Source organism: Astyanax mexicanus, chromosome 17, assembly GCF_023375975.1.
Source record: "Astyanax mexicanus isolate ESR-SI-001 chromosome 17, AstMex3_surface, whole genome shotgun sequence".
Taxonomy (NCBI): domain Eukaryota; kingdom Metazoa; phylum Chordata; class Actinopteri; order Characiformes; family Acestrorhamphidae; genus Astyanax; species Astyanax mexicanus.
In genome coordinates, this window is record NC_064424.1 from 37,170,663 (window position 1) to 37,192,553 (window position 21,891).

At 54.2% G+C, this 21,891-nt stretch overlaps 3 protein-coding genes across 11 annotated transcripts in view; 1 reads left to right on the forward strand and 2 right to left on the reverse strand.

Moving 5' to 3' along the window:
- The window catches only part of LOC125782358 (cyclic nucleotide-gated cation channel beta-1-like), a 141,632-nt gene that overhangs the window by 104,773 nt on the left and 14,968 nt on the right, over positions 1–21,891 (forward strand). The window lies entirely within an intron of this gene.
- mapk10 (mitogen-activated protein kinase 10) overlaps positions 1–21,891 on the reverse strand; it is a 186,094-nt gene that overhangs the window by 99,189 nt on the left and 65,014 nt on the right. The window lies entirely within an intron of this gene.
- LOC111189498 (uncharacterized) lies at positions 3,149–21,534 on the reverse strand. 3 transcript variants are annotated; one of them, XM_049466103.1, is made up of 2 exons: positions 20,878–21,534; positions 3,149–11,153 (listed from the first exon to the last, which is right to left on the reverse strand). In XM_049466103.1, exon 2 carries the CDS (start codon positions 6,683–6,685, stop codon positions 5,699–5,701), a length of 987 nt encoding a protein of 328 aa, XP_049322060.1. In that variant the 5' UTR covers positions 6,686–11,153; positions 20,878–21,534; the 3' UTR covers positions 3,149–5,698. The 3 variants fall into 3 exon arrangements, with proteins under 3 accessions (XP_049322060.1, XP_049322059.1, XP_049322058.1); XM_049466102.1 differs by having other exon boundaries at positions 3,149–11,373; XM_049466101.1 differs by lacking the exon at positions 20,878–21,534 and adding an exon at positions 14,228–15,063 and having other exon boundaries at positions 3,149–12,669.

A 21,891-nucleotide genomic window follows, 5' to 3' on the forward strand; every position in this document is an offset into this window, starting at 1 on the left:
CCAATTCCTTCAGACCTACTGCAAACCAATCATTCCGGCTATCACTCACACAATCAATGCCTCTTTAACTTCTGGTGTATTCCCGACTGCTTTCAAACAAGCACATGTGACACCACTGCTTAAAAAGCCTTCTCTCAACCCCGCCCAGGTTGATAACTACAGAACGGTCTCACTACTACCCTTTCTCTCTAAAACACTCGAGAGAGCAGTTTTAAATCAGGTCTCTGGCTTCCTCTCCCAGAATAACCTCCTGGACCAGAACCAATCTGGATTCAAAAAAGGACACTCTACCGAGACAGCTCTGTTGTCTGTGACTGAAGCATTAAAAAACTGCCACTCCAGGTGATTCAGAAACGTCTGGTCTTCAACCAACCAAAATGGGCACATGTCACTCCACTGCTCATTGAACTCCATTGGTTGCCAGTTGCTGCTCGTATCAAATAAATGTAATGTAATATAATGTAAAATAATCACTTTTTTCAGTTAAGCTTAACCACCAAAACCAGTTCCCAACAGAAGCTGGTTGTGAGCCGGAGTTTTCTCCAGATTGGATATCCAGATTGAAAAGCTCTTTAAAATGTTGCAAATTCAACATGGCCAAAAAAGTTTTTGGGATTTCAGTTTTGATTGTAATAGAAAAGAAGGGAATAAAGCCACAGTGTCCATGCTTATTATGCAGTCATTGCTGTATACAATTTAGAAAAAACATGACACAATGCATCAGAAAAAACATGACACAATGCATCAGAAAAACAGTCACAGTCAAACAAAAACCTAGCATCTCCAAAAAGGCAACAACTAAACATTCAGAAATATTCTTAATGAAATTCTGATACAATGAAAACACAACTGACAGAATCACAACCTGATTAAAACAAATAATTTGTCATAAATAAATGAATAAAATTGGATAAGAGCATAATCAGCGAATCCGCCTTTTACCAATAGTGTTAAAAAGTGTGATGTACTGATAAACTGAAAGCAGTTGTACACAGATTTTTTGTGGTTTACAGGCTCTCTGCAATTAAAATAACCCTTTTTTAAATACCTTACTTTTATTGCTTTTATTGCAACTGCTTTCAAACAAGCACATGTGACACCACTGCTTAAAAAGCCTTCTCTCAACCCCGACCAGGTTGATAACTACAGACCGGTCTCACTACTACCCTTTCTCTCTAAAACACTAGAGAGAGCAGTTTTAAATCAGGTCTCTGGCTTCCTCTCCCAGAATGACCTCCTGGACCAGAACCAATCTGGACTCAAAAAAGGACACTCTACCGAGACGGCTCTGTTGTCTGTGACTGAAGCGTTGAAAACTGCTAGAGCTGCAGGCCAGTCCTCAGTGCTCATTCTGCTGGACCTCTCGGCCGCCTTCGACACGGTCAACCACGACTTCCTCCTAACTATACTTTCAAACATGGGGATCTCAGACAATGTGCTGTCATGGTTCAGATCATACTTCACTGGGCGCTCGTTCAAGGTGTCGTGGCAAGGACAGCTGTCCTCAGCCCACTCCCTATCCACTGGGGTTCCCCAGGGTTCGGTACTGGGTCCCCTTCTCTTCTCAATATACACTGCCTCTCTTGGTCAGGTTATCCACTCACATGGCTTTTCCTACCATTGCTTTGCTGATGACACCCAGCTATACCTGTCATTCTCACCTGAAGATAACTCAATCTCTGCACGGATATCGTCGTGTCTCTCTGACATATCCTCTTGGATGAAGGAGCATCACCTTCAATTAAATCTCTCAAAGACTGAACTTCTGGTCATACCAGCAAAACCATCTTTTCAACACAACCTCTCTATAAGCATCGACTCTCTCTCTCTCTCACCGACAAAGGTTGCTAGGAACCTGGGTGTTATGGTTGATGACCAGCTCTCCTTCACGCACCATGTGGCCTCGGTTGCTCGATCCTGCCGCTTCGTGCTTTATAACATCAGGAAAATTAGACAGTTTCTGAGGCAACAGGCCACCCAACTCCTGGTACAAGCAGTCGTCATCTCACGCCTCGACTACTGCAATGACCTGCTAACTGGCCTCCCGGCCTGCGTAGTAAAACCACTCCAAATGATCCAGAATGCAGCAGCACGTCTGGTCTTCAACCAACCAAAACGGGCACATGTCACCCCGCTGCTCATTGAGCTCCACTGGCTACCAGTTGATGCTCGCATCAAATTCAAAACTCTTACAATCGCCTACAAGGTGATGACAGAACAGGCTCCTTCCTACCTGCACTTACTCCTGAAGGCTTACGCTACCTCCCGGCCGCTGCGCTCCTCCAATGAACGTCGCCTCGCTTTGCCAAACACTCACACAAAGCAATCCAGACTGTTCTCATACAGAGTTCCCCAATGGTGGAACAAACTACCTTCCACTACCAGATCAGGAGAATCTCTCGCTATCTTTAAGAGACTCCTGAAGACAGAGCTCTTCAAAGAGCACTTACTCTCCTAACACCTCTAACTAACTACCTTCTACTACCAGATCAGGAGAATCTCTCACTACCTTTAATAAACTCCTGAAGACAGAGCTCTTCAAAGAGCACTTACTCTCTTAACACCTCTAACACACTAACTACTTCTAACCCCATTTCCTTCTTCCCCTCCTTCACTTCTCTATCCCTTTATTTCCCTTCGACCTCCTTTAAGCCCTATCTAAAAATGGGTTATCTAAATTCCTATTACTTTTGTACTTCAATTTTGTAAGTCGCTTTGGACAAAAGCGTCTGCCAAATGAAATGTAATGTAATGTAATGTAATGTAATGTAATGTAATGTAATGTATTATTTCGTTTTTTTATGTTATATTCTTGTTGTGCAGGTGCTGAATACTTAAGGGATGTGTTCAATTACTTTTGTCCATATTAACAAAGGCTTCCATTCACCACCACTGTGAACTTATCTAACTGGGTAAAATGATCCAAACCAAAGCGTATCACAAGCTTTTTTTTGTAAATCAATGGAATTATCTTTCATGTTGTTTCTGTGTATTATTGCAGATTTGCAAGTGATGCACATAAATATCCTGAGCAAACACTAATATAATATTTATGAGGATTGATATCAGCCATTTCCTCGGGAATCACAGTGTCTTTATTAGGGATACATAGATATCATTTATTTCCACAATTATGGAATGGACAATAATAATTATTTGCAGCACCACCTGACCCCTTTCTGAAGCTAGGTTGTTGAACTTTAGCACTCCACTGCTATAGCTATATCTGTATCTGGAGGTTAAAGGGTCGTCCCAATTTTATGGGGCAGGATTTCACCCTTTCCCCTTGTAACTCTGTCCTAAGGTGAAAAATACACTCCAAACTAGAGGTAGGGGTACAAAAAAGAAATGGGACCGGGCCATAGTGTATGTTAGTTTGTTCTCATGACATCAGAGAAATGGTGTGTTAGTTTTTTAAAATAGTTTTGTTCCATAGTTAGAGTGTTTGAATAGGGGACAAATAATGTTGACATATTATTTTGCACAGATTAATGATTTATAAGGGGAAAACAATATTCCTGAATTTTGCGATGTAAACTTGAAAAATACTTGACATGTTTTTTTAAAACAAAAATATATTGCTGGCTAGAGCTGTATCTATGAGGATGTTCTGTTTTGCTGCTGTTTAACTGAAGGAAGTTCTTTGACATCCATGCCTTAATAGATGGGGTGAAGATGGGATCTGTTTTTAGATACAGCTGGCTGTCGTCCGCATTGGAGTGAAATGGTAGTCCATGTTTCCTGATAATGTGGTCCAGAGGGAGCATGTAGACAGTAAACAGTACTGATCCAAGCACTGACCCTTAAGGGACCCCACAGGAGACAGTGTGGGGAGTTGACCTGGCTTTCCCCAGGGTCACATACTCAGCTTTGTCGGTGAGGTATGACTGGAACCATTGGAGGATGGTCCCAGAGAGACAGACTATGGTGGATGTTATGATGTTATGGATCTTATGATCCACAGTATTGAAAGCGGCGGAGAGATCCAGGAGTATGAGGAGTGACGGGGGGCCCTGGTCAGCAGCCATCAGCAGGTCATTGGTAACTCTGACCAGGGCTGTCTCTGTGCTGTGTGCAGAGCAGAAACCAGATTGAAAAGTCTTATACAGGTTATGTGTATGAAGGCTGTGACGAAGCTGGGCTGGGTTGGAGATGGTTCTGTAGTTTCTCAGGTTTTCAGGATCTAGTGAGAGTTTTTCAAGTGTGGAAGAATGAGAGCAGTTTTTAGGACCGGGGGACTTGGCCAGTTTGCAGTGGTTTATTTATTAGTGCAGTGATGAGTGGGCTAATAACTTTATTTGCTTTTATTAGTGCAGTTGGAAGAGGATCAAGTGAACATGTGGAGGGCCTCATTTTCTGAATATATTCCTCCACCTGTGTGGTGTCAGTGAAGTAAGAAAGTACGGTCACTGGCTCTGGAGTCTGTATCACTGGTGAAGGTGTGGAAGGTGATTGAAATGGTAAGGCAGAGCGGATGGATTTTACCTTGTTGGAGAAGAATGTCTTACCCTTTCACAGATCTCTTCTGTATAGTCACTGCATGTGTGCATTTGGGGTTTCAGTAAGTGACTTATTGTAGAAAACAGTCTTGAGTTTCCAGAATTATTGCCAATTATGTGAGAGTAGAATTCTCAAGAATTCCACAAGAGCTGTGGCTAGATCTTTAGAATAGGCCTTTTTAAACAGGTCTGGGGAAATATAGCAGCGCTCAAGGACACGTCCAGCTGTCTTCATTCTCCGCAGCTCATCAGTGAACCACAGGGCTCATCTGGAGAAGGAGACTGTTCTTGGTTTTCGTGGGGCATGGGACTCAAGGATGTTGTGAAGGCCATAATTATAATAGTCATTAAGTGATGTAAAGTGTGAAGTAGTTGACAGTTCCTTCATATCCTGACAGAGTGGCAGGATTGATATTTTTCAGGTTTCTGAACTGGATTAGACGTTTAGGTTTGGAGTGTAAGCATGTTAAATACAGCTCCATGGAGATGACATTTTGATCGGAAATGCCCATATTTCCATATTGCAGGTCAAGTGTACGCCCCTTATTGTGTTTGGGCACATTAATATGCTGCTTAAGGTGCACACAGTCAAGAATGTCAAGATTGACTTGTGGGTGAGTCCATGTGGATGTTAACATCTCTGGATGTTGTTGCACAAAGTCAATGTCAGCAGGTCCTGTATTTCTGTGATAAAGCCTGGGTTGGGTTTGGGGGTTCGGTAGACAAGTAATATTGTTGTAGTCATTTTTGACACATATTTGAATAAGAGGCAGTCAAATGTGGACAGCTTGGGAAGAGGAAGAGGGGACAGTTGCAGGTCTGTGTGGTAAATAACTGCCAAGCCTTCTCCACGACCAGTGCTCCTGGCTTTTTTCAGGTAAGTGTAACCTGGTGGTAGTAATGTTCTGATGGCGTAACCAGTGATGCGGTTGATTTGCGCCGAAGAAGGACACCAGTCCGAGCACTGGGCTCCAGCCACTTTTGTTGAGAGAATGTTCCTTTTGGAAACAGGCAGGCAGGCAAGCAAGTCTGTTTGATATCAGCAGTACCCACTTCCCAAGTGAGGGAGCGGTCCTCCAGCAACTTCACCATCCCAGCCTCCCCAATGGACAATTCAGCGCTCTTTGCTGCGTTCGAGTTCCCGCTGATTGAACTCCCTCTGTCCGTGCTGAACTCCCTCTGTCCGTGCTGAACTCCCTCTATCCGTGCTGAACTCCCTCTGTCCGTGATAAACTCCCTCTGTCTGGGCTGAGCTCCCTCTGTCCGAGCTGAACTCCCTCTGTCCATGCTGAGTTCCCTCTGTACATGCTGAACTCCCTCTGTCCGTGCTGAACTCCCTCTGTCCGTGCTGAACTCCCTCTGTCCGTGATAAACTCCCTCTGTCTGGGCTGAGCTCCCTCTGTCCGAGCTGAACTCCCTTTGTCCATGCTGAGTTCCCTCTGTCCATGCTGAGCTTCCACTGTCCGGGCTGAGCTTCCACTGTCCAGGCTGAGTTCCCTCTGTCCGTGCTGAGCTTCCACTGTACGGGCTGAGCTTCCACTGTCCAGGCTGAGCTCCCTCTGTCCGTGCCGAGCTCCCACTGTTCGTGTTGAGCTCCCTCTGTCCGTGCTAAGCTCCCTCTGTCTGTGCTGAGCTTCTACTGTCCGTGCCAAGCTCCCTCTGTTCAGGCTGAGCTCCCTCTGTCCATGCTGAGCTCTCTCTGTCTGTGCTGAGCTTACACTGTCCGTGTTGAGCTCCCTCTGTCCGTGCCGTGCTTCAGCTGTTCGTGCCGAGCTCCCTCTGTCCATGCCGAGCTTCCACTGTCCGTGCTGAGCTTCCACTGTCCGTGCCGAGCTTCCACTGTCCATGCCAAGCTCCCTCTGTCCGTGCCAAACTCCCTCTGTCCGTGCTGAGCTTCCACTGTTCGGGCTGAGCTCCCTCTGTCCGTGCCGAGCTCCCTCTGTCCGTGCTGAGCTCCCTCTGTCAGTGCTGAGCTCCCTCTGTCCATGCCGAGCATCTACTGTCCGTGCCAAGCTCCCTCTGTCCGTGCCAAGCTCCCTTTGTCCGTGCTGAACTCCCTCTGCCGTGCTGAACTCCCTCTGTCCGTGCTGAACTCCCTCTGTCCGTGATAAACTCCCTCTGTCTGGGCTGAGCTCCCTCTGTCCGAGCTGAACTCCCTCTGTCCATGCTGAGTTCCCTGTGTCCATGCTGAGCTTCCACTGTCCGGGCTGAGCTTCCACTGTCCAGGCTGAGTTCCCTCTGTCCGTGCTGAGCTTCCACTGTCCGGGTTGAGCTTCCACTGTCCAGGCTGAGCTCCCTCAGTCCGTGTCGAGCTCCCACTGTTCGTGTTGAGCTCCCTCTGTCCGTGCTAAGCTCCCTCTGTCTGTGCTGAGCTTCTACTGTCCGTGCCAAGCTCCCTCTGTTCAGGCTGAGCTCCCTATCTCCATGCTGAGCTCTATCTGTCTGTGCTGAGCTTACACTGTCCGTGTTGAGCTCCCTCTGTCCGTGCCATGCTTCAGCTGTTCGTGCCGAGCTCCCTCTGTCCATGCCAAGCTCCCTCTGTCCGTGCCAAACTCCCTCTGTCCATGCTGAGCTTCCACTGTTCGGGCTGAGCTCCCTCTGTCCGTGCTAAGCTCCCTCTGTCCATGCCGAGCTTCTACTGTCCGTGCCAAGCTCCCTCTTTCCGTGCCAAGCTCCCTCTGTCCGTGCTGAACTCCTTCTGTCCGTGCTGAACTCCCTCTGTCCATGCTGAGCTCTCTCTGTCTGTGCTGAGCTTACACTGTCCGTGTTGAGCCCCCTGTGTCCGTGCCGTGCTTCAGCTGTTCGTGCCGAGCTCCCTCTGTCCATTCTGAGCTTCCACTGTTCGGGCTGAGCTCCCTATGTTCGTGCTGAACTCCCTCTGTCCGTGATAAACTCCCTCTGTCTGGGCTGAGCTCCCTCTGTCCAAGCTGAGTTCCCTCTGTCCATGCTGAGCTTCCACTGTCCGGGCTGAGCTTCCACTGTCCAGGCTGAGCTCCCTCTGTTCGTGCTGAACTCCCTCTGTCCGTGATAAACTCCCTCTGTCTCGGCTGAGCTCCTTCTGTCCATGCTGAGTTCCTTATGTCCGTGCTGAGCTTACACTGTCCGGGCTGAGCTTCCACTGTTCGGGCTGAGCTCCCTCTGTTCGTGCTGAACTCCCTCCGTCCGTGATAAACTCCCTCTGTCTGGGCTGAGCTCCCTCTGTCCATGCTGAGTTCCCTCTGTCCATGCTGAGCTTCCACTGTCCGGGCTGAGCTTCCACTGTCCAGGCTGAGTTCCCTCTGTCCGTGCTAAGCTTCCACTGTCCGTGCCAAGCTCCCTCTGTTCAGGCTGAGCTCCCTATCTCCATGCTGAGCTCTCTCTGTCTGTGCTGAGCTTCCACTGTCCAGGCTGAGCTTCCACTGTCCAGGCTGAGTTCCCTCTGTCCGTGCTGAGCTTCCACTGTCCGGGCTGAGCTTCCACTGTCCAGGCTGAGCTCACTCTGTCCGTGTCGAGCTCCCACTGTTCGTGTCGAGCTCCCTCTGTCCGTGCTAAGCTCCATCTGTCTGTGCTGAGCTTCTACTGTCCGTGCCAAGCTCCCTCTGTTCAGGCTGAGCTCCCTATCTCCATGCTGAGCTCTCTCTGTCCATGCCAAGCTCCCTGTGTCCATGCCAAACTCCCTTTGTCCATGCTGAGCTTCCACTGTTTGGGCTGAGCTTCGTCTGTCCGTGCCGAGCTCCCTCTGTCCATGCCAAACTCCCTCTGTCCATGCTGAGCTTCCACTGTTTGGGCTGAGCTTCGTCTGTCCGTGCCGAGCTCCCTCTGTCCGTGCTGAGCTCCCTCTGTCCGTGCTGAGCTCCATCTGTCCGTGCTAAGCTCCCTCTGTCCATGCTGAGCTTCTACTGTCCGTGCCAAGCTCCCTCTTTCCGTGCCATGCTCCCTATGTCCGTGCTGAACTCCCTCTGTCCGTGCTGAACTCCCTCTGTCCGTGTTGAGCTCCCTCTGTCCGTGCTGAACTCCCTCTGTCCGTGATAAACTCCCTGTGGTTAGGCTGAGCTCCCTCTGTCCGAGCTGAACTCCCTCTGTCCATGCTGAGTTCCCTATGTCCATGCTGAGCTTCCACTGTCCGGGCTGAGCTTCCACTCTCCAGGCTGAGTTCCCTCTGTCCGTGCTGAGCTTCCACTGTCTGGGCTGAGCTTCCACTGTCCAGGCTGAGCTCCATCTGTCCGTGCCGAGCTCAGACTGTTTGTGATGAGCTCCATCTGTCCGTGCTAAGCTCCCTCTGTCCGTGCCAAGCTCCCTCTGTCCGTGCCAAGCTCCCTCTGTCCGTGCCAAACTCCCTCTGTCAGTGCTGAGCTTCCACTGTTCGGGCTGAGCTCCCTCTGTCCGTGCCGAGCTCCCTCTGTCCGTGCTGAGCTGCCTCTGTCTGTGCTGAGCTCCCTCTGTCCATGCCGAGCATCTACTGTACGTGCCAAGCTCCCTCTGTCCGTGCCAAGCTCCCTCTGTCCGTGCTGAACTCCCTCTGTCCGTGATAAACTACCTCTGTCTGGGCTGAGCTCCCTCTATCCGAGCTGAACTCCCTCTGTCCATGCTGAGTTCCCTGTGTCCATGCTGAGCTTCCACTGTCCGTGCCAAGCTCCCTCTGTTCAGGCTGAGCTCCCTCTCTCCATGCTGAGCTCTCTATGTCTGTGCTGAGCTTACACTGTCGGTGTTGAGCTCCCTCTGTCTGTGCCGTGCTTGAGCTGTTCGTGCCGAGCTCCCTCTGTCCATGCCAAGCTCCCTCTGTCCGTGCTGAGCTTCTACTGTCCGTGCCAAGCTCCCTCTGTTCAGGCTGAGCTCCCTCTGTCCATGCTGAGCTCTCTCTGTCTGTGCTGAGCTTACACTGTCCGTGTTGAGCTCCCTCTGTCCGTGCCGTGCTTCAGCTGTTCGTGCCGAGCTCCCTCTGTCTATGCCGAGCTTCCACTGTCCGTGCCGAGCTTCCACTGTCCGTGCCAAGCTCCCTCTGTCCGTGCCAAACTCCCTCTGTCGGTGCTGAGCTTCCACTAATCAGGCTGAGCTCCATCTGTCCGTGCCGAGCTCCCTCTGTCCGTGCTGAGCTCTCTCTGTCCGTGCTGAGCTCCCTCTGTCCATGCCGAGCATCTACTGTCCGTGCCAAGCTCCCTCTGTACGTGCCAAGCTCCCTCTGTCCGTGCCAAGCTCGCTCTGTCCGTGCCAAACTCCCTCTGTCGGTGCTGAGCTTCCACTGTTCGGGCTGAGCTCCCTCTGTCCGTGCCGAGCTCCCTCTGTCCGTGCTGAGCTCCCTCTGTCTGTGCTGAGCTCCCTATGTCCATGCCGAGCATCTACTGTCCATGCCAAGCTCCCTCTGTCCGTGCCAAGCTCCCTCTGTCCGTGCTGAACTCCCTCTGTCCGTGCTGAACTCCCTCTGTCCGTGCTGAACTCCCTCTGTCCGTGATAAACTCCCTCTGTCTGGGCTGAGCTCCTTCTGTCCGAGCTGAACTCCCTCTGTCCATGCTGAGTTCCCTGTGTCCATGCTGAGCTTCCACTGTCCAGGCTGAGCTTCCACTGTCCAGGCTGAGTTCCCTCTGTCCGTGCTGAGCTTCCACTGTCCGGGCTGAGCTTTCACTGTCCAGGCTGAGCTCCCTCTGTCCGTGTCGAGCTCCCAATGTTCGTGTCGAGCTCCCTCTGTCCGTGCTAAGCTCCCTCTGTCTGTGCTGAGCTTCTACTGTCCGTGCCAAGCTCCCTCTGTTCAGGCTGAGCTCCCTCTCTCCATGCTGAGCTCTCTCTGTCTGTGCTGAGCTCCCTCTGTCCGTGCCGTGCTTCAGCTGTTCGTGCCGAGATCCCTCTGTCCATGCCAAGCTCCCTATGTCCATGCCAAACTCCCTATGTCCATGCTGAGCTTCCACTGTTCGGGCTGAGCTCCATCTGTCCGTGCCGAGCTCCCTCTGTCCGTGCTGAGCTCCCTCTGTCCGTGCTGAGCTCCCTCTGTCCGTGCTAAGCTCCCTCTGTCCATGCTGAGCTTCTACTGTCCGTGCCAAGCTCCCTCTTTCCGTGCCAAGCTCCCTCTGTCCGTGCTGAACTCCCTCTATCCGTGTTGAGCTCCCTCTGTCCGTGCTGAACTCCCTCTGTCCGTGATAAACTCCCTATGGTTGGGCTGAGCTCCCTCTGTCTGAGCTGAACTCCCTATGTCCATGCTGAGCTTCCACTGTCCGGGCTGAGCTTCCACTCTCCAGGCTGAGTTCCCTCTGTCCGTGCTGAGCTTCCACTGTCTGGGCTGAGCTTCCACTGTCCAGGCTGAGCTCACTCTGTCCGTGCCGAGCTCCCACTGTTCGTGTTGAGCTCCATCTGTCCGTGCTAAGCTCCCTATGTCCGTGCTGAGCTTCTACTGTCCGTGCCAAGCTCCCTATGTTCAGGCTGAGCTCCCTCTGTCCATGCTGAGCTCTCTCTGTCTGTGCTGAGCTTACTGTCCGTGTTGAGCTCCCTCTGTCCGTGCTGAGCTTCCAATGTTCGGGCTGAGCTCCCTCTGTCCGTGCTGAGCTCCCTCTGTCCGTAATAAACTCCCTCTGTCTAGGCTGAGCTCCCTATGTCCAAGCTGAACTCCCTCTGTCCATGCTGAGTTCCCTCTGTCCATGCTGAGCGTCCACTGTCCGGGCTGATCTTCCACTGTCCAGGCTGAGTTCCCTCTGTCCATGCCTAGCTTCTACTGTCCGTGCCAAGCTCCCTCTGTCCGTGCTGAGCTTCCACTGTTCGTGCTGAACTCCCTCCGTCCGTGCTGAACTCCCTCTGTCCGTGATAAACTCCATCTGTCTGGGCTGAGCTCCCTCTGTCCGAGCTGAACTCCCTCTGTCCATGCTGAGTTCCCTCCGTCCATGCTGAGCTTCCACTGTCCAGGCTGAGTTCCCTGTGTCCATGCCGAGCTTCTACTGTCCGTGCCAAGCTCCCTCTGTCCGTGCCGAGCTCCCTCTGTCCGTGCTGAACTCCCTCTGTCCGTGCTGAACTCCCTCTGTCCGTGATAAACTCCCTGTGTCCGTGATAAACTCCCTCTGTCTGGGCTGAGCTCCCTCTGTCCGAGCTGAACTCCCTCTGTCCATGCTGAGTTCCCTCTGTCCATGCTGAGCTTCCACTGTCCGGGCTGAGCTTCCACTGTCCAGGCTGAGTTCCCTATGTCTGTGCTGAGCTTCCACTGTCCAGGCTGTGCTCCCTCTGTCCAGGCTGAGCTCCCTCTGTCCGTGCCGAGCTCCCACTGTTTGTGTTGAGCTCCCTCTGTCAGTGGTAAGCTCCCTGTGTCTGTGCTGAGCTTCTACTGTCCGTGCCAAGCTCCCTCTGTTCAGGCTGAGCTCCCTCTGTCCATGCTGAGCTCTCTCTGTCTGTGCTGAGCTTACACTGTCCGTGTTGAGCTCCCTCTGTCCGTGCCGTGCTTCAGCTGTTCGTGCCGAGCTCCCTATGTCCATTCTGAGCTTCCACTGTTCGGGCTGAGCTCCCTATGTTCGTGCTGAACTCCCTCTGTCCATGATAAACTCCCTCTGTCTGGTCTGAGCTCCCTCTGTCCAAGCTGAGTTCCCTATGTCCATGCTGAGCTTCCACTGTCCGGGCTGAGCTTCCACTGTCCAGGCTGAGTTCCCTCTGTCCGTGCTGAGCTTCCACTGTCCGGGCTGAGCTTCCACTGTCCAGGCTGAGCTCCCTCTGTTCGTGCTGAACTCCCTCTGTCCGTGATAAACTCCCTCTGTCTCGGCTGAGCTCCTTCTGTCCATGCTGAGTTCCCTCTGTCCGTGCTGAGCTTACACTGTCCGGGCTGAGCTTCCACTGTTCGGGCTGAGCTCCCTCTGTTCGTGCTGAACTCCCTCCGTCCGTGATAAACTCCCTCTGTCTGGGCTGAGCTCCCTCTGTCCATGCTGAGTTCCCTGTGTCCATGCTGAGCTTCCACTGTCCGGGCTGAGCTTCCACTGTCCAGGCTGAGTTCCCTCTGTCCGTGCTAAGCTTCCACTGTCAGGGCTGAGCTTCCACTGTCCAGGCTGAGCTCCCTCTGTCCTTGCCAAGCTCCCTCTGTCTGTGCTGAGCTTCTACTGTCTGTGCTGAGTTTACACTGTCCGTGATGAGCTCCCTCTGTCCGTGCCGTGCTTCAGCTGTCCGTGCCAAGCTCCCTCTTTCCGTGCCAAACTCCCTCTGTCCGTGCTGAACTCCCTCTGTCCGTGCTGAACTCCCTCTGTCCGTGTTGAGCTCCCTCTGTCCGTGCTGAACTCCCTCTGTCCGTGATAAACTCCCTCTGGTTGGGCTGAGCTCCCTCTGTCCGAGCTGAACTCCCTCTGTCCATGCTGAGTTCCCTCTGTCCATGCTGAGCTTCCATTGTCCGGACTGAGCTTCCACTCTCCAGGCTGAGTTCCCTCTGTCCGTGCTGAGCTTCCACTGTCTGGGCTGAGCTTCCACTGTCCAGGCTGAGCTCCCTCTGTCCGTGCCGAGCTCCCACTGTTCGTGTTGAGCTCCCTCTGTCCGTGCTAAGCTCCCTCTGTCTGTGCTGAGCTTCTACTGTCCGTGCCAAGCTCCCTCTGTTCAGGCTGAGCTCCCTCTGTCTATGCTGAGCTCCCTGTGTCCATGGTGAGCTCTCTCTGTCTGTGCTGAGCTTACTGTCCGTGTTGAGCTCCCTCTGTCCGTGCTGAGCTTCCACTGTTTGGGCTGAGCTCCCTCTGTCCGTGCTGAGCTCCCTCTGTCTGTGATAAACTCCCTGTGTCTAGGCTGAGCTGCCTCTGTCCGAGCTGAACTCCCTCTGTCCATGCTGAGTTCCCTCTGTCCATGCTGAGCTTAGACTGTCCGGGCTGATCTTCCACTGTCCAGGCTGAGTTCCCTCTGTCCATGCCGAGCTTCTACTGTTTGTGCCAAGCTCCCTCTGTCCGTGCCAAGCTCCCTCTGTCCGTGCTGAGCTTCCACTGTTCGTGCTGAACTCCCTCCGTCCGTGCTGAACTCCCTCTGTCCGTGATAAACTCCCTATGTCTGGGCTGAGCTCCCTCTGTCCGAGCTGAACTCCCTGTGTCCATGCTGAGTTCCCACTGTCCGGGCTGAGCTTCCACTCTCCAGGATGAGTTCCCTCTGTCCGTGCTGAGCTTCCACTGTCTGGGCTGAGCTTCCACTGTCCAGGCTGAGCTCCCTCTGTCCGTGCCGAGCTCCCACTGTTCGTGTTGAGCTCCCTCTGTCCGTGCTAAGCTCCCTCTGTCCGTGCTGAGCTTCCACTGTCCGGACTAAGCTTCCACTGTCCAGGCTGAGCTCCCTCTGTCCGTGCTAAGCTCCCTCTGTCTGTGCTGAGCTTCTACTGTCTGTGCTGAGTTTACACTGTCCGTGATGAGCTCCCTATGTCCGTGCCGTGCTTCAGCAGTCCGTGCCAAGCTCCCTCTTTCTGTGCCAAACTCCCTCTGTCCGTGCTGAACTCCCTCTGTCCGTGCTGAACTCCTTCTGTCCGTGTTGAGCTCCCTCTGTCCGTGCTGAACTCCCTCTGTCTGTGATAAACTCCCTCTGGTTGGGCTGAGCTCCCTCTGTCCGAGCTGAACTCCCTCTGTCCATGCTGAGTTCCCTCTGTCCAGGCTGAGCTCCCTCTGTCCGTGCTAAGCTCCCTGTGTCTGTGCTGAGCTTCTACTGTCTGTGCTGAGTGTACACTGTCCGTGATGAGCTCCCTCTGTCCGTGCCGTGCTTCAGCCATCCGTGCCAAGCTCCCTCTTTCCGTGCCAAACTCCCTCTGTCCGTGCTGAACTCCCTGTGTCCGTGCTGACCTCCCTCTGTCCGTGTTGATCTCCCTCTGTCCGTGCTGAACTCCCTCTGTCCGTGATAAACTCCCTCTGGTTGGGCTGAGCTCCCTCTGTCCGAGCTGAACTCCCTCTGTCCATGCTGAGTTCCCTCTGTCCATGCTGAGCTTCCACTGTCCGGACTGAGCTTCCACTCTCCAGGCTGAGTTCCCTCTGTCCGTGCTGAGCTTCCACTGTCTGGGCTGAGCTTCCACTGTCCAGGCTGAGCTCCCTCTGTCCGTGCCGAGCTCCCACTGTTCGTGTTGAGCTCCCTCTGTCCGTGCTAAGCTCCCTCTGTCTGTGCTGAGCTTCTACTGTCCGTGCCAAGCTCCCTGTGTTCAGGCTGAGCTCCCTCTGTCTATGCTGAGCTCCCTCTGTCCCTGCTGAGCTCTCTCTGTCTGTGCTGAGCTTACTGTCCGTGTTGAGCTCCCTCTGTCCGTGCTGAGCTTCCACTGTTCGGGCTGAGCTCCCTCTGTCCGTGCTGAGCTCCCTCTGTCTGTGATAAACTCCCTCTGCCTAGGCTGAGCTGCCTCTGTCCGAGCTGAACTCCCTCTGTCCATGCTGAGTTCCCTCTGTCCATGCTCAGCTTCCACTGTCCGGGCTGATCTTCCACTGTCCAGGCTGAGTTCCCTCTGTCCATGCCGAGCTTCTACTGTCCGTGCCAAGCTCCCTCTGTCCGTGCTGAGCTTCCACTGTTCGTGCTGAACTCCCTCCGTCCGTGCTGAACTCCCTCTGTCCGTGATAAACTCCCTCTGTCTGGGCTGAGCTCCCTCTGTCCGAGCTGAAATCCCTCTGTCCATGCTGAGTTCCCTCTGTCCGGGCTGAGCTTCCACTGTCTGGGCTGAGCTTCCACTGTCCAGGCTGAGCTCCCTCTGTCTATGCTGAGCTCCCTCTGTCCATGGTGAGCTCTCTCTGTCTGTGCTGAGCTTACTGTCCGTGTTGAGCTCCCTCTGTCCGTGCTGAGCTTCCACTGTTTGGGCTGAGCTCCCTCTGTCCGTGCTGAGCTCCCTCTGTCTGTGATAAACTCCCTCTGTCTAGGCTGAGCTGCCTCTGTCTGAGCTGAACTCCCTCTGTCCATGCTGAGTTCCCTCTGTCCATGCTGAGCTTAGACTGTCCGGGCTGATCTTCCACTGTCCAGGCTGAGTTCCCTCTGTCCATGCCGAGCTTCTACTGTTTGTGCCAAGCTCCCTCTGTCCGTGCCAAGCTCCCTCTGTCCGTGCTGAGCTTCCACTGTTCGTGCTGAACTCCCTCCGTCCGTGCTGAACTCCCTCTGTCCGTGATAAACTCCCTCTGTCTGGGCTGAGCTCCCTCTGTCCGAGCTGAACTCCCTCTGTCCATGCTGAGTTCCCTATGTCCAGGCTGAGCTCCCTCTGTCCGTGCTAAGCTCCCTCTGTCTGTGCTGAGCTTCTACTGTCTGTGCTGAGTTTACACTGTCCGTGATGAGCTCCCTCTGTCCGTGCCGTGCTTCAGCCATCCGTGCCAAGCTCCCTCTTTCCGTGCCAAACTCCCTCTGTCCGTGCTGAACTCCCTCTGTCCGTGCTGACCTCCCTCTGTCCGTGTTGATCTCCCTCTGTCCGTGCTGAACTCCCTCTGTCCGTGATAAACTCCCTCTGGTTGGGCTGAGCTCCCTCTGTCCGAGCTGAACTCCCTCTGTCCATGCTGAGTTCCCTCTGTCCATGCTGAGCTTCCACTGTCCGGACTGAGCTTCCACTCTCCAGGCTGAGTTCCCTCTGTCCGTGCTGAGCTTCCACTGTCTGGGCTGAGCTTCCACTGTCCAGGCTGAGCTCCCTCTGTCCGTGCCGAGCTCCCACTGTTCGTGTTGAGCTCCCTCTGTCCGTGCTAAGCTCCCTCTGTCTGTGCTGAGCTTCTACTGTCCGTGCCAAGCTCCCTCTGTTCAGGCTGAGCTCCCTCTGTCTATGCTGAGCTCCCTCTGTCCCTGCTGAGCTCTCTCTGTCTGTGCTGAGCTTACTGTCCGTGTTGAGCTCCCTCTGTCCGTGCTGAGCTTCCACTGTTCGGGCTGAGCTCCCTCTGTCCGTGCTGAGCTCCCTCTGTCTGTGATAAACTCCCTCTGCCTAGGCTGAGCTGCCTCTGTCCGAGCTGAACTCCCTCTGTCCATGCTGAGTTCCCTCTGTCCATGCTCAGCTTCCACTGTCCGGGCTGATCTTCCACTGTCCAGGCTGAGTTCCCTCTGTCCATGCCGAGCTTCTACTGTCCGTGCCAAGCTCCCTCTGTCCGTGCCAAGCTCCCTCTGTCCGTGCTGAGCTTCCACTGTTCGTGCTGAACTCCCTCCGTCCGTGCTGAACTCCCTCTGTCCGTGATAAACTCCCTCTGTCTGGGCTGAGCTCCCTCTGTCCGAGCTGAAATCCCTCTGTCCATGCTGAGTTCCCTCTGTCCGGGCTGAGCTTCCACTCTCCAGGCTGAGTTCCCTCTGTCCGTGCTGAGCTTCCACTGTCTGGGCTGAGCTTCCACTGTCCAGGCTGAGCTCCCTCTGTCCGTGCCGAGCTCCCACTGTTCGTGTTGAGCTCCCTCTGTCCGTGCTAAGCTCCCTCTGTCCGTGCTGAGCTTCCACTGTCCGGGCTGAGCTTCCACTGTCCAGGCTGAGCTCCCTCTGTCCGTGCTAAGCTCCCTCTGTCTGTGCTGAGCTTCTACTGTCTGTGCTGAGTTTACACTGTCCGTGATGAGCTCCCTATGTCCGTGCCGTGCTTCAGCTGTCCGTGCCAAGCTCCCTCTTTCCGTGCCAAACTCCCTCTGTCCGTGCTGAACTCCCTCTGTCCGTGCTGAACTCCCTCTGTCCGTGTTGAGCTCCCTCTGTCCGTGCTGAACTCCCTCTGTCCGTGATAAACTCCCTCTGGTTGGGCTGAGCTCCCTCTGTCCGAGCTGAACTCCCTCTGTCCATGCTGAGTTCCCTCTGTCCATGCTGAGCTTCCACTGTCCAGGCTGAGCTTCCACTCTCCAGGCTGAGTTCCCTCTGTCCGTGCTGAGCTTCCACTGTCTGGGCTGAGCTTCCACTGTCCAGGCTGAGCTCCCTCTGTCCGTGCCGAGCTCCCACTGTTCGTGTTGAGCTCCCTCTGTCCGTGCTAAGCTCCCTCTGTCTGTGCTGAGCTTCTACTGTCCGTGCCAAGCTCCCTCTGTTCAGGCTGTGCTCCCTCTGTCTATGCTGAGCTCCCTCTGTCCATGCTGAGCTCTCTCTGTCTGTGCTGAGCTTACTGTCCGTGTTGAGCTCCCTCTGTCCGTGCTGAGCTTCCACTGTTCGGGCTGAGCTCCCTCTGTCTAGGCTGAGCTCCCTATGTCTGTGATAAACTCCCTCTGTCTAGGCTGAGCTGCGTCTGTCCGAGCTGAACTCCCTCTGTCCATGCTGAGTTCCCTGTGTCCATGCTGAGCTTCCACTGTCCGGGCTGATCTTCCACTGTCCAGGCTGAGTTCCCTCTGTCCATGCCGAGCTTCTACTGTCCGTGCCAAGCTCCCTTTGTCCGTGCTGAGCTTCCACTGTTCGTGCTGAACTCCTTCCGTCCGTGCTGAACTCCCTCTGTCCGTGATAAACTCCCTCTGTCTGGGCTGAGCTCCCTCTGTCCGAGCTGAACTCCCTCTGTCCATGCTGAGTTCCCTCTGTCCGTGCCAAGCTCCCTCTGTTCAGGCTGAGCTCCCTCTGTCTATGCTCAGCTCCCTCTGTCCATGCTGAGCTCTCTCTGTCTGTGCTGAGCTTACTGTCCGTGTTGAGCTCCCTCTGTCCGTGCTGAGCTCCCACTGTTCGTGTTGAGCTCCCTCTGTCCGTGCTAAGCTCCCTCTGTCTGTGCTGAGCTTCTACTGTCCGTGCCAAGCTCCCTCTGTTCAGGCTGTGCTCCCTCTGTCTATGCTGAGCTCCCTCTGTCCATGCTGAGCTCTCTCTGTCTGTGCTGAGCTTACTGTCCGTGTTGAGCTCCCTCTGTCCGTGCTGAGCTTCCACTGTTCGGGCTGAGCTCCCTCTGTCTAGGCTGAGCTCCCTATGTCTGTGATAAACTCCCTCTGTCTAGGCTGAGCTGCGTCTGTCCGAGCTGAACTCCCTCTGTCCATGCTGAGTTCCCTCTGTCCATGCTGAGCTTCCACTGTCCGGGCTGATCTTCCACTGTCCAGGCTGAGTTCCCTCTGTCCATGCCGAGCTTCTACTGTCCGTGCCAAGCTCCCTTTGTCCGTGCTGAGCTTCCACTGTTCGTGCTGAACTCCTTCCGTCCGTGCTGAACTCCCTCTGTCCGTGATAAACTCCCTCTGTCTGGGCTGAGCTCCCTCTGTCCGAGCTGAACTCCCTCTGTCCATGCTGAGTTCCCTCTGTCCGTGCCAAGCTCCCTCTGTTCAGGCTGAGCTCCCTCTGTCTATGCTGAGCTCCCTCTGTCCATGCTGAGCTCTCTCTGTCTGTGCTGAGCTTACTGTCCGTGTTGAGCTCCCTCTGTCCGTGCTGAGCTTCCACTGTTCGGGCTGAGCTCCCTCTGTCCGTGCTGAGCTCCCTCTGTCTGTGATAAACTCCCTCTGTCTAGGCTGAGCTGCCTCTGTCCGAGCTGAACTCCCTCTGTCCATGCTGAGTTCCCTCTGTCCATGCTGAGCTTCCACTGTCCGTGCTGATCTTCCACTGTCCAGGCTGAGTTCCCTCTGTCCATGCCGAGCTTCTACTGTCCGTGCCAAGCTCCCTCTGTCCGTGCCAAGCTCCCTCTGTCCGTGCTGAGCTTCCACTGTTCGTGCTGAACTCCTTCCGTCCGTGCTGAACTCCCTCTGTCCGTGATAAACTCCCTCTGTCTGGGCTGAGCTCCCTCTGTCCGAGCTGAACTCCCTCTTTCCATGCTGAGTTCCCTCTGTCCATGCCGAGCTTCTACTGTCCGTGCCAAGCTCCCTCTGTCCGTGCCAAGCTCCCTCTGTCTGTGCTGAACTCCCTCTGTCCGTGCTGAACTCCCTCTGTCCGTGCTGAACTCCCTCTGTCTGTGATAAACTCCCTCTGTCCGTGATAAACTCCCTCTGTCTGGGCTGAGCTCCCTCTGTCCGAGCTGAACTCCCTCTGTCCATGCTGAGTTCCCTCTGTCCATGCTGAGCTTCCACTGTCCAGGCTGAGCTTCCACTGTCCAGGCTGAGCTTCCACTGTCCAGGCTGAGCTCCCTCTGTCCGTGCCGAGCTCCCACTGTTTGTGTTGAGCTCCCTCTGTCCGTGCTAAGCTCCCTATGTCTGTGCTGAGCTTCTACTGTCCGTGCCAAGCTCCCTCTGTTCAGGCTGAGCTCCCTCTGTCCATGCTGAGCTCTCTCTGTCTGTGCTGAGCTTACACTGTCCGTGTTGAGCTCCCTCTGTCCGTGCCGTGCTTCAGCTGTTCGTGCCGAGCTCCCTCTGTCCATGCCAAGCTTCCACTATCCGTGCCGAGCTTCCACTGTTCGTGCCAAACTCCCTCTGTTCGTGCTGAGCTTCCACTGTTCGGGCTGAGCTCCCTGTGTTCGTGCTGAACCCCCTCTGTCCGTGATAAACTCCCTCTGTCCATGCTGAGCTTCCACTGTCCGGGCTGAGCTTCCACTGTCCAGGCTGAGTTCCCTCTGTCCGTGCTGAGCTTCCACTGTCCGGGCTGAGCTTCCACTGTCCAGGCTGAGCTCCCTCTGTCCGTGCTAAGCTCCCTCTGTCGGTGCTGAGCTTCTACTGTCTGTGCTGAGTTTACACTGTCCGTGATGAGCTCCCTCTGTCCGTGCCGTGCTTCAGCTGTTCGTGCTGAGCTCCCTCTGTCCATGCCGAGCTTCCATTATCCGTGCCGAGCTTCCACTGTCCGTGCCAAGCTCCCTCTGTCCGTGCCGAGCTCCCTCTGTCCGTGCCAAGCTCCCTCTGTCCGTGCCGAGCTCCCTCTGTCCGTGCTGAGCTCCCACTGTTCGTGTTGAGCTCCCTCTGTCCGTGCTAAGCTCCCTCTGTCTGTGCTGAGCTTCTACTGTCTGTGCCAAGCTCCCTCTGTTCAGGCTGAGCTCCCTCTGTCTATGCTGAGCTCTCTCTGTCTGTGCTGAGCTTACACTGTCCGTGCTGAGCTCCCTCTGTCCGTGCTGAGCTCCCTCTGTCCGTGCTAAGCTCCCTCTGTCCATGCCGAGCTTCTACTGTCCATGCCAAGCTCCCTCTGTCCGTGCCAAGCTCCCTCTGTCCGTGCCGAACTCCCTCTGTCCGTGCTGAACTCCCTCTGTCCGTGCTGAACTCCCTCTGTCCGTGCTGAACTCCCTCTGTCCGTGATGAGCTCCCTCTGTCCGTACCGAGCTTCAGCTGTTCGTGCCGAGCTCCCTCTGTCCATGCCGAGCTTCCACTATCCGTGCCGAGCTTCCACTGTCCGTGCCAAGCTCCCTCTGTCCGTGCCGAGCTCCCTCTGTCCACGCCGAGCTTCCACTATCCGTGCCGACCTTCCACTGTCCGTGCCAAGCTCCCTCTGTCCGTGCCGAGCTCCCTCTGTCCGTGCTGAGGTCCCACTGTTCGTGTTGAGCTCCCTCTGTCCGTGCTAAGCTCCCTCTGTCTGTGCTGAGCTTCTACTGTCCGTGCCAAGCTCCCTCTGTTCAGGCTGAGCTCCCTCTGTCCATGCTGAGCTCTCTCTGTCTGTGCTGAGCTTACACTGTCCGTGATGAGCTCCCTCTGTCCGTTCCGTGCTTCAGCTGTTCGTGCCGAGCTACCTCTGTCCATGCCGAGCTTCTACTGTCCGTGCCAAGCTCCCTCTGTCCGTGCCGAGCTCCCTCTGTCCGTGCTGAGCTCTCTCTGTCCGTGCTGAGCTCCCTATGTCCATGCCGAGGTTCTACTGTCCGTGCCAAGCTCCCTCTGTCCGTGCCAAGCTCCCTCTCTCCGTGCTGAGCTCACTCTGTCCGTGCTAAGCTCCCTCTGTCCGTGCTGAGCTCCCTCTGTCCGTGCTGAGCTCCCTCTGTCCATGCCAAGCTTTTACTGTCCGTGCCAAGCTCCCTCTGTCCAGGCTGAGCTCCCTCTGTCCGCGCTGAGACTCAACTGTCCGTGTTGAGCTCCCTCTGTCCGTACCGAGCTCCCTCTGTCCGTGCTGAGCTCTCTCTGTCCGTGCTGAGCTTACACTGTCCGTCCTGAGCTTACACTGTCCGTGCTGAGCTCTGTCTGTCCGTGCTGAGCTCCCTCTGTCCGTGCTGAGCTCCCTCTGTCCGTGCAGAGCTCCCTCTGTTTAAACTGCTTTCTTTTTTTTGCAGTTTTTCTTGAGGGCCAGATGTGCATCTGTTATACCCATGAAGTTCGTTTTAGAATTACATTTCTTGTACTGTTCCCTAATGCTGAATGCATTGGTCAAGATTTTAGCATGATTGCAGCGAGATCAAGCATCTTGTAGTAAAAGTGGATTTAGGTATATGTATTACTATAATTTAATAGAAATGTTATTATTATTATAATTTACTATACAAGTGTAAAAGCGTAATATAATTCGACACTATGCCCTGTCAAAGCTGAGAGTAAGTAAGACAGTAAGAGAGAGAATATCTTCATCATGGGACTCCTCCTTCACTGCAATAACCACCATTAAATGGAAGTGTATTAATTTGATGCTGATTAAGTTAGATGTGCAGTAATTATTATCTCTTATTGAAGTATGAGGTAGGAAGGTTTTAGAATGAGGGGCCATACAAATTCATACAGGTGAGAGATAACACTTATCATTCAGGATTTAAAGACCAGCG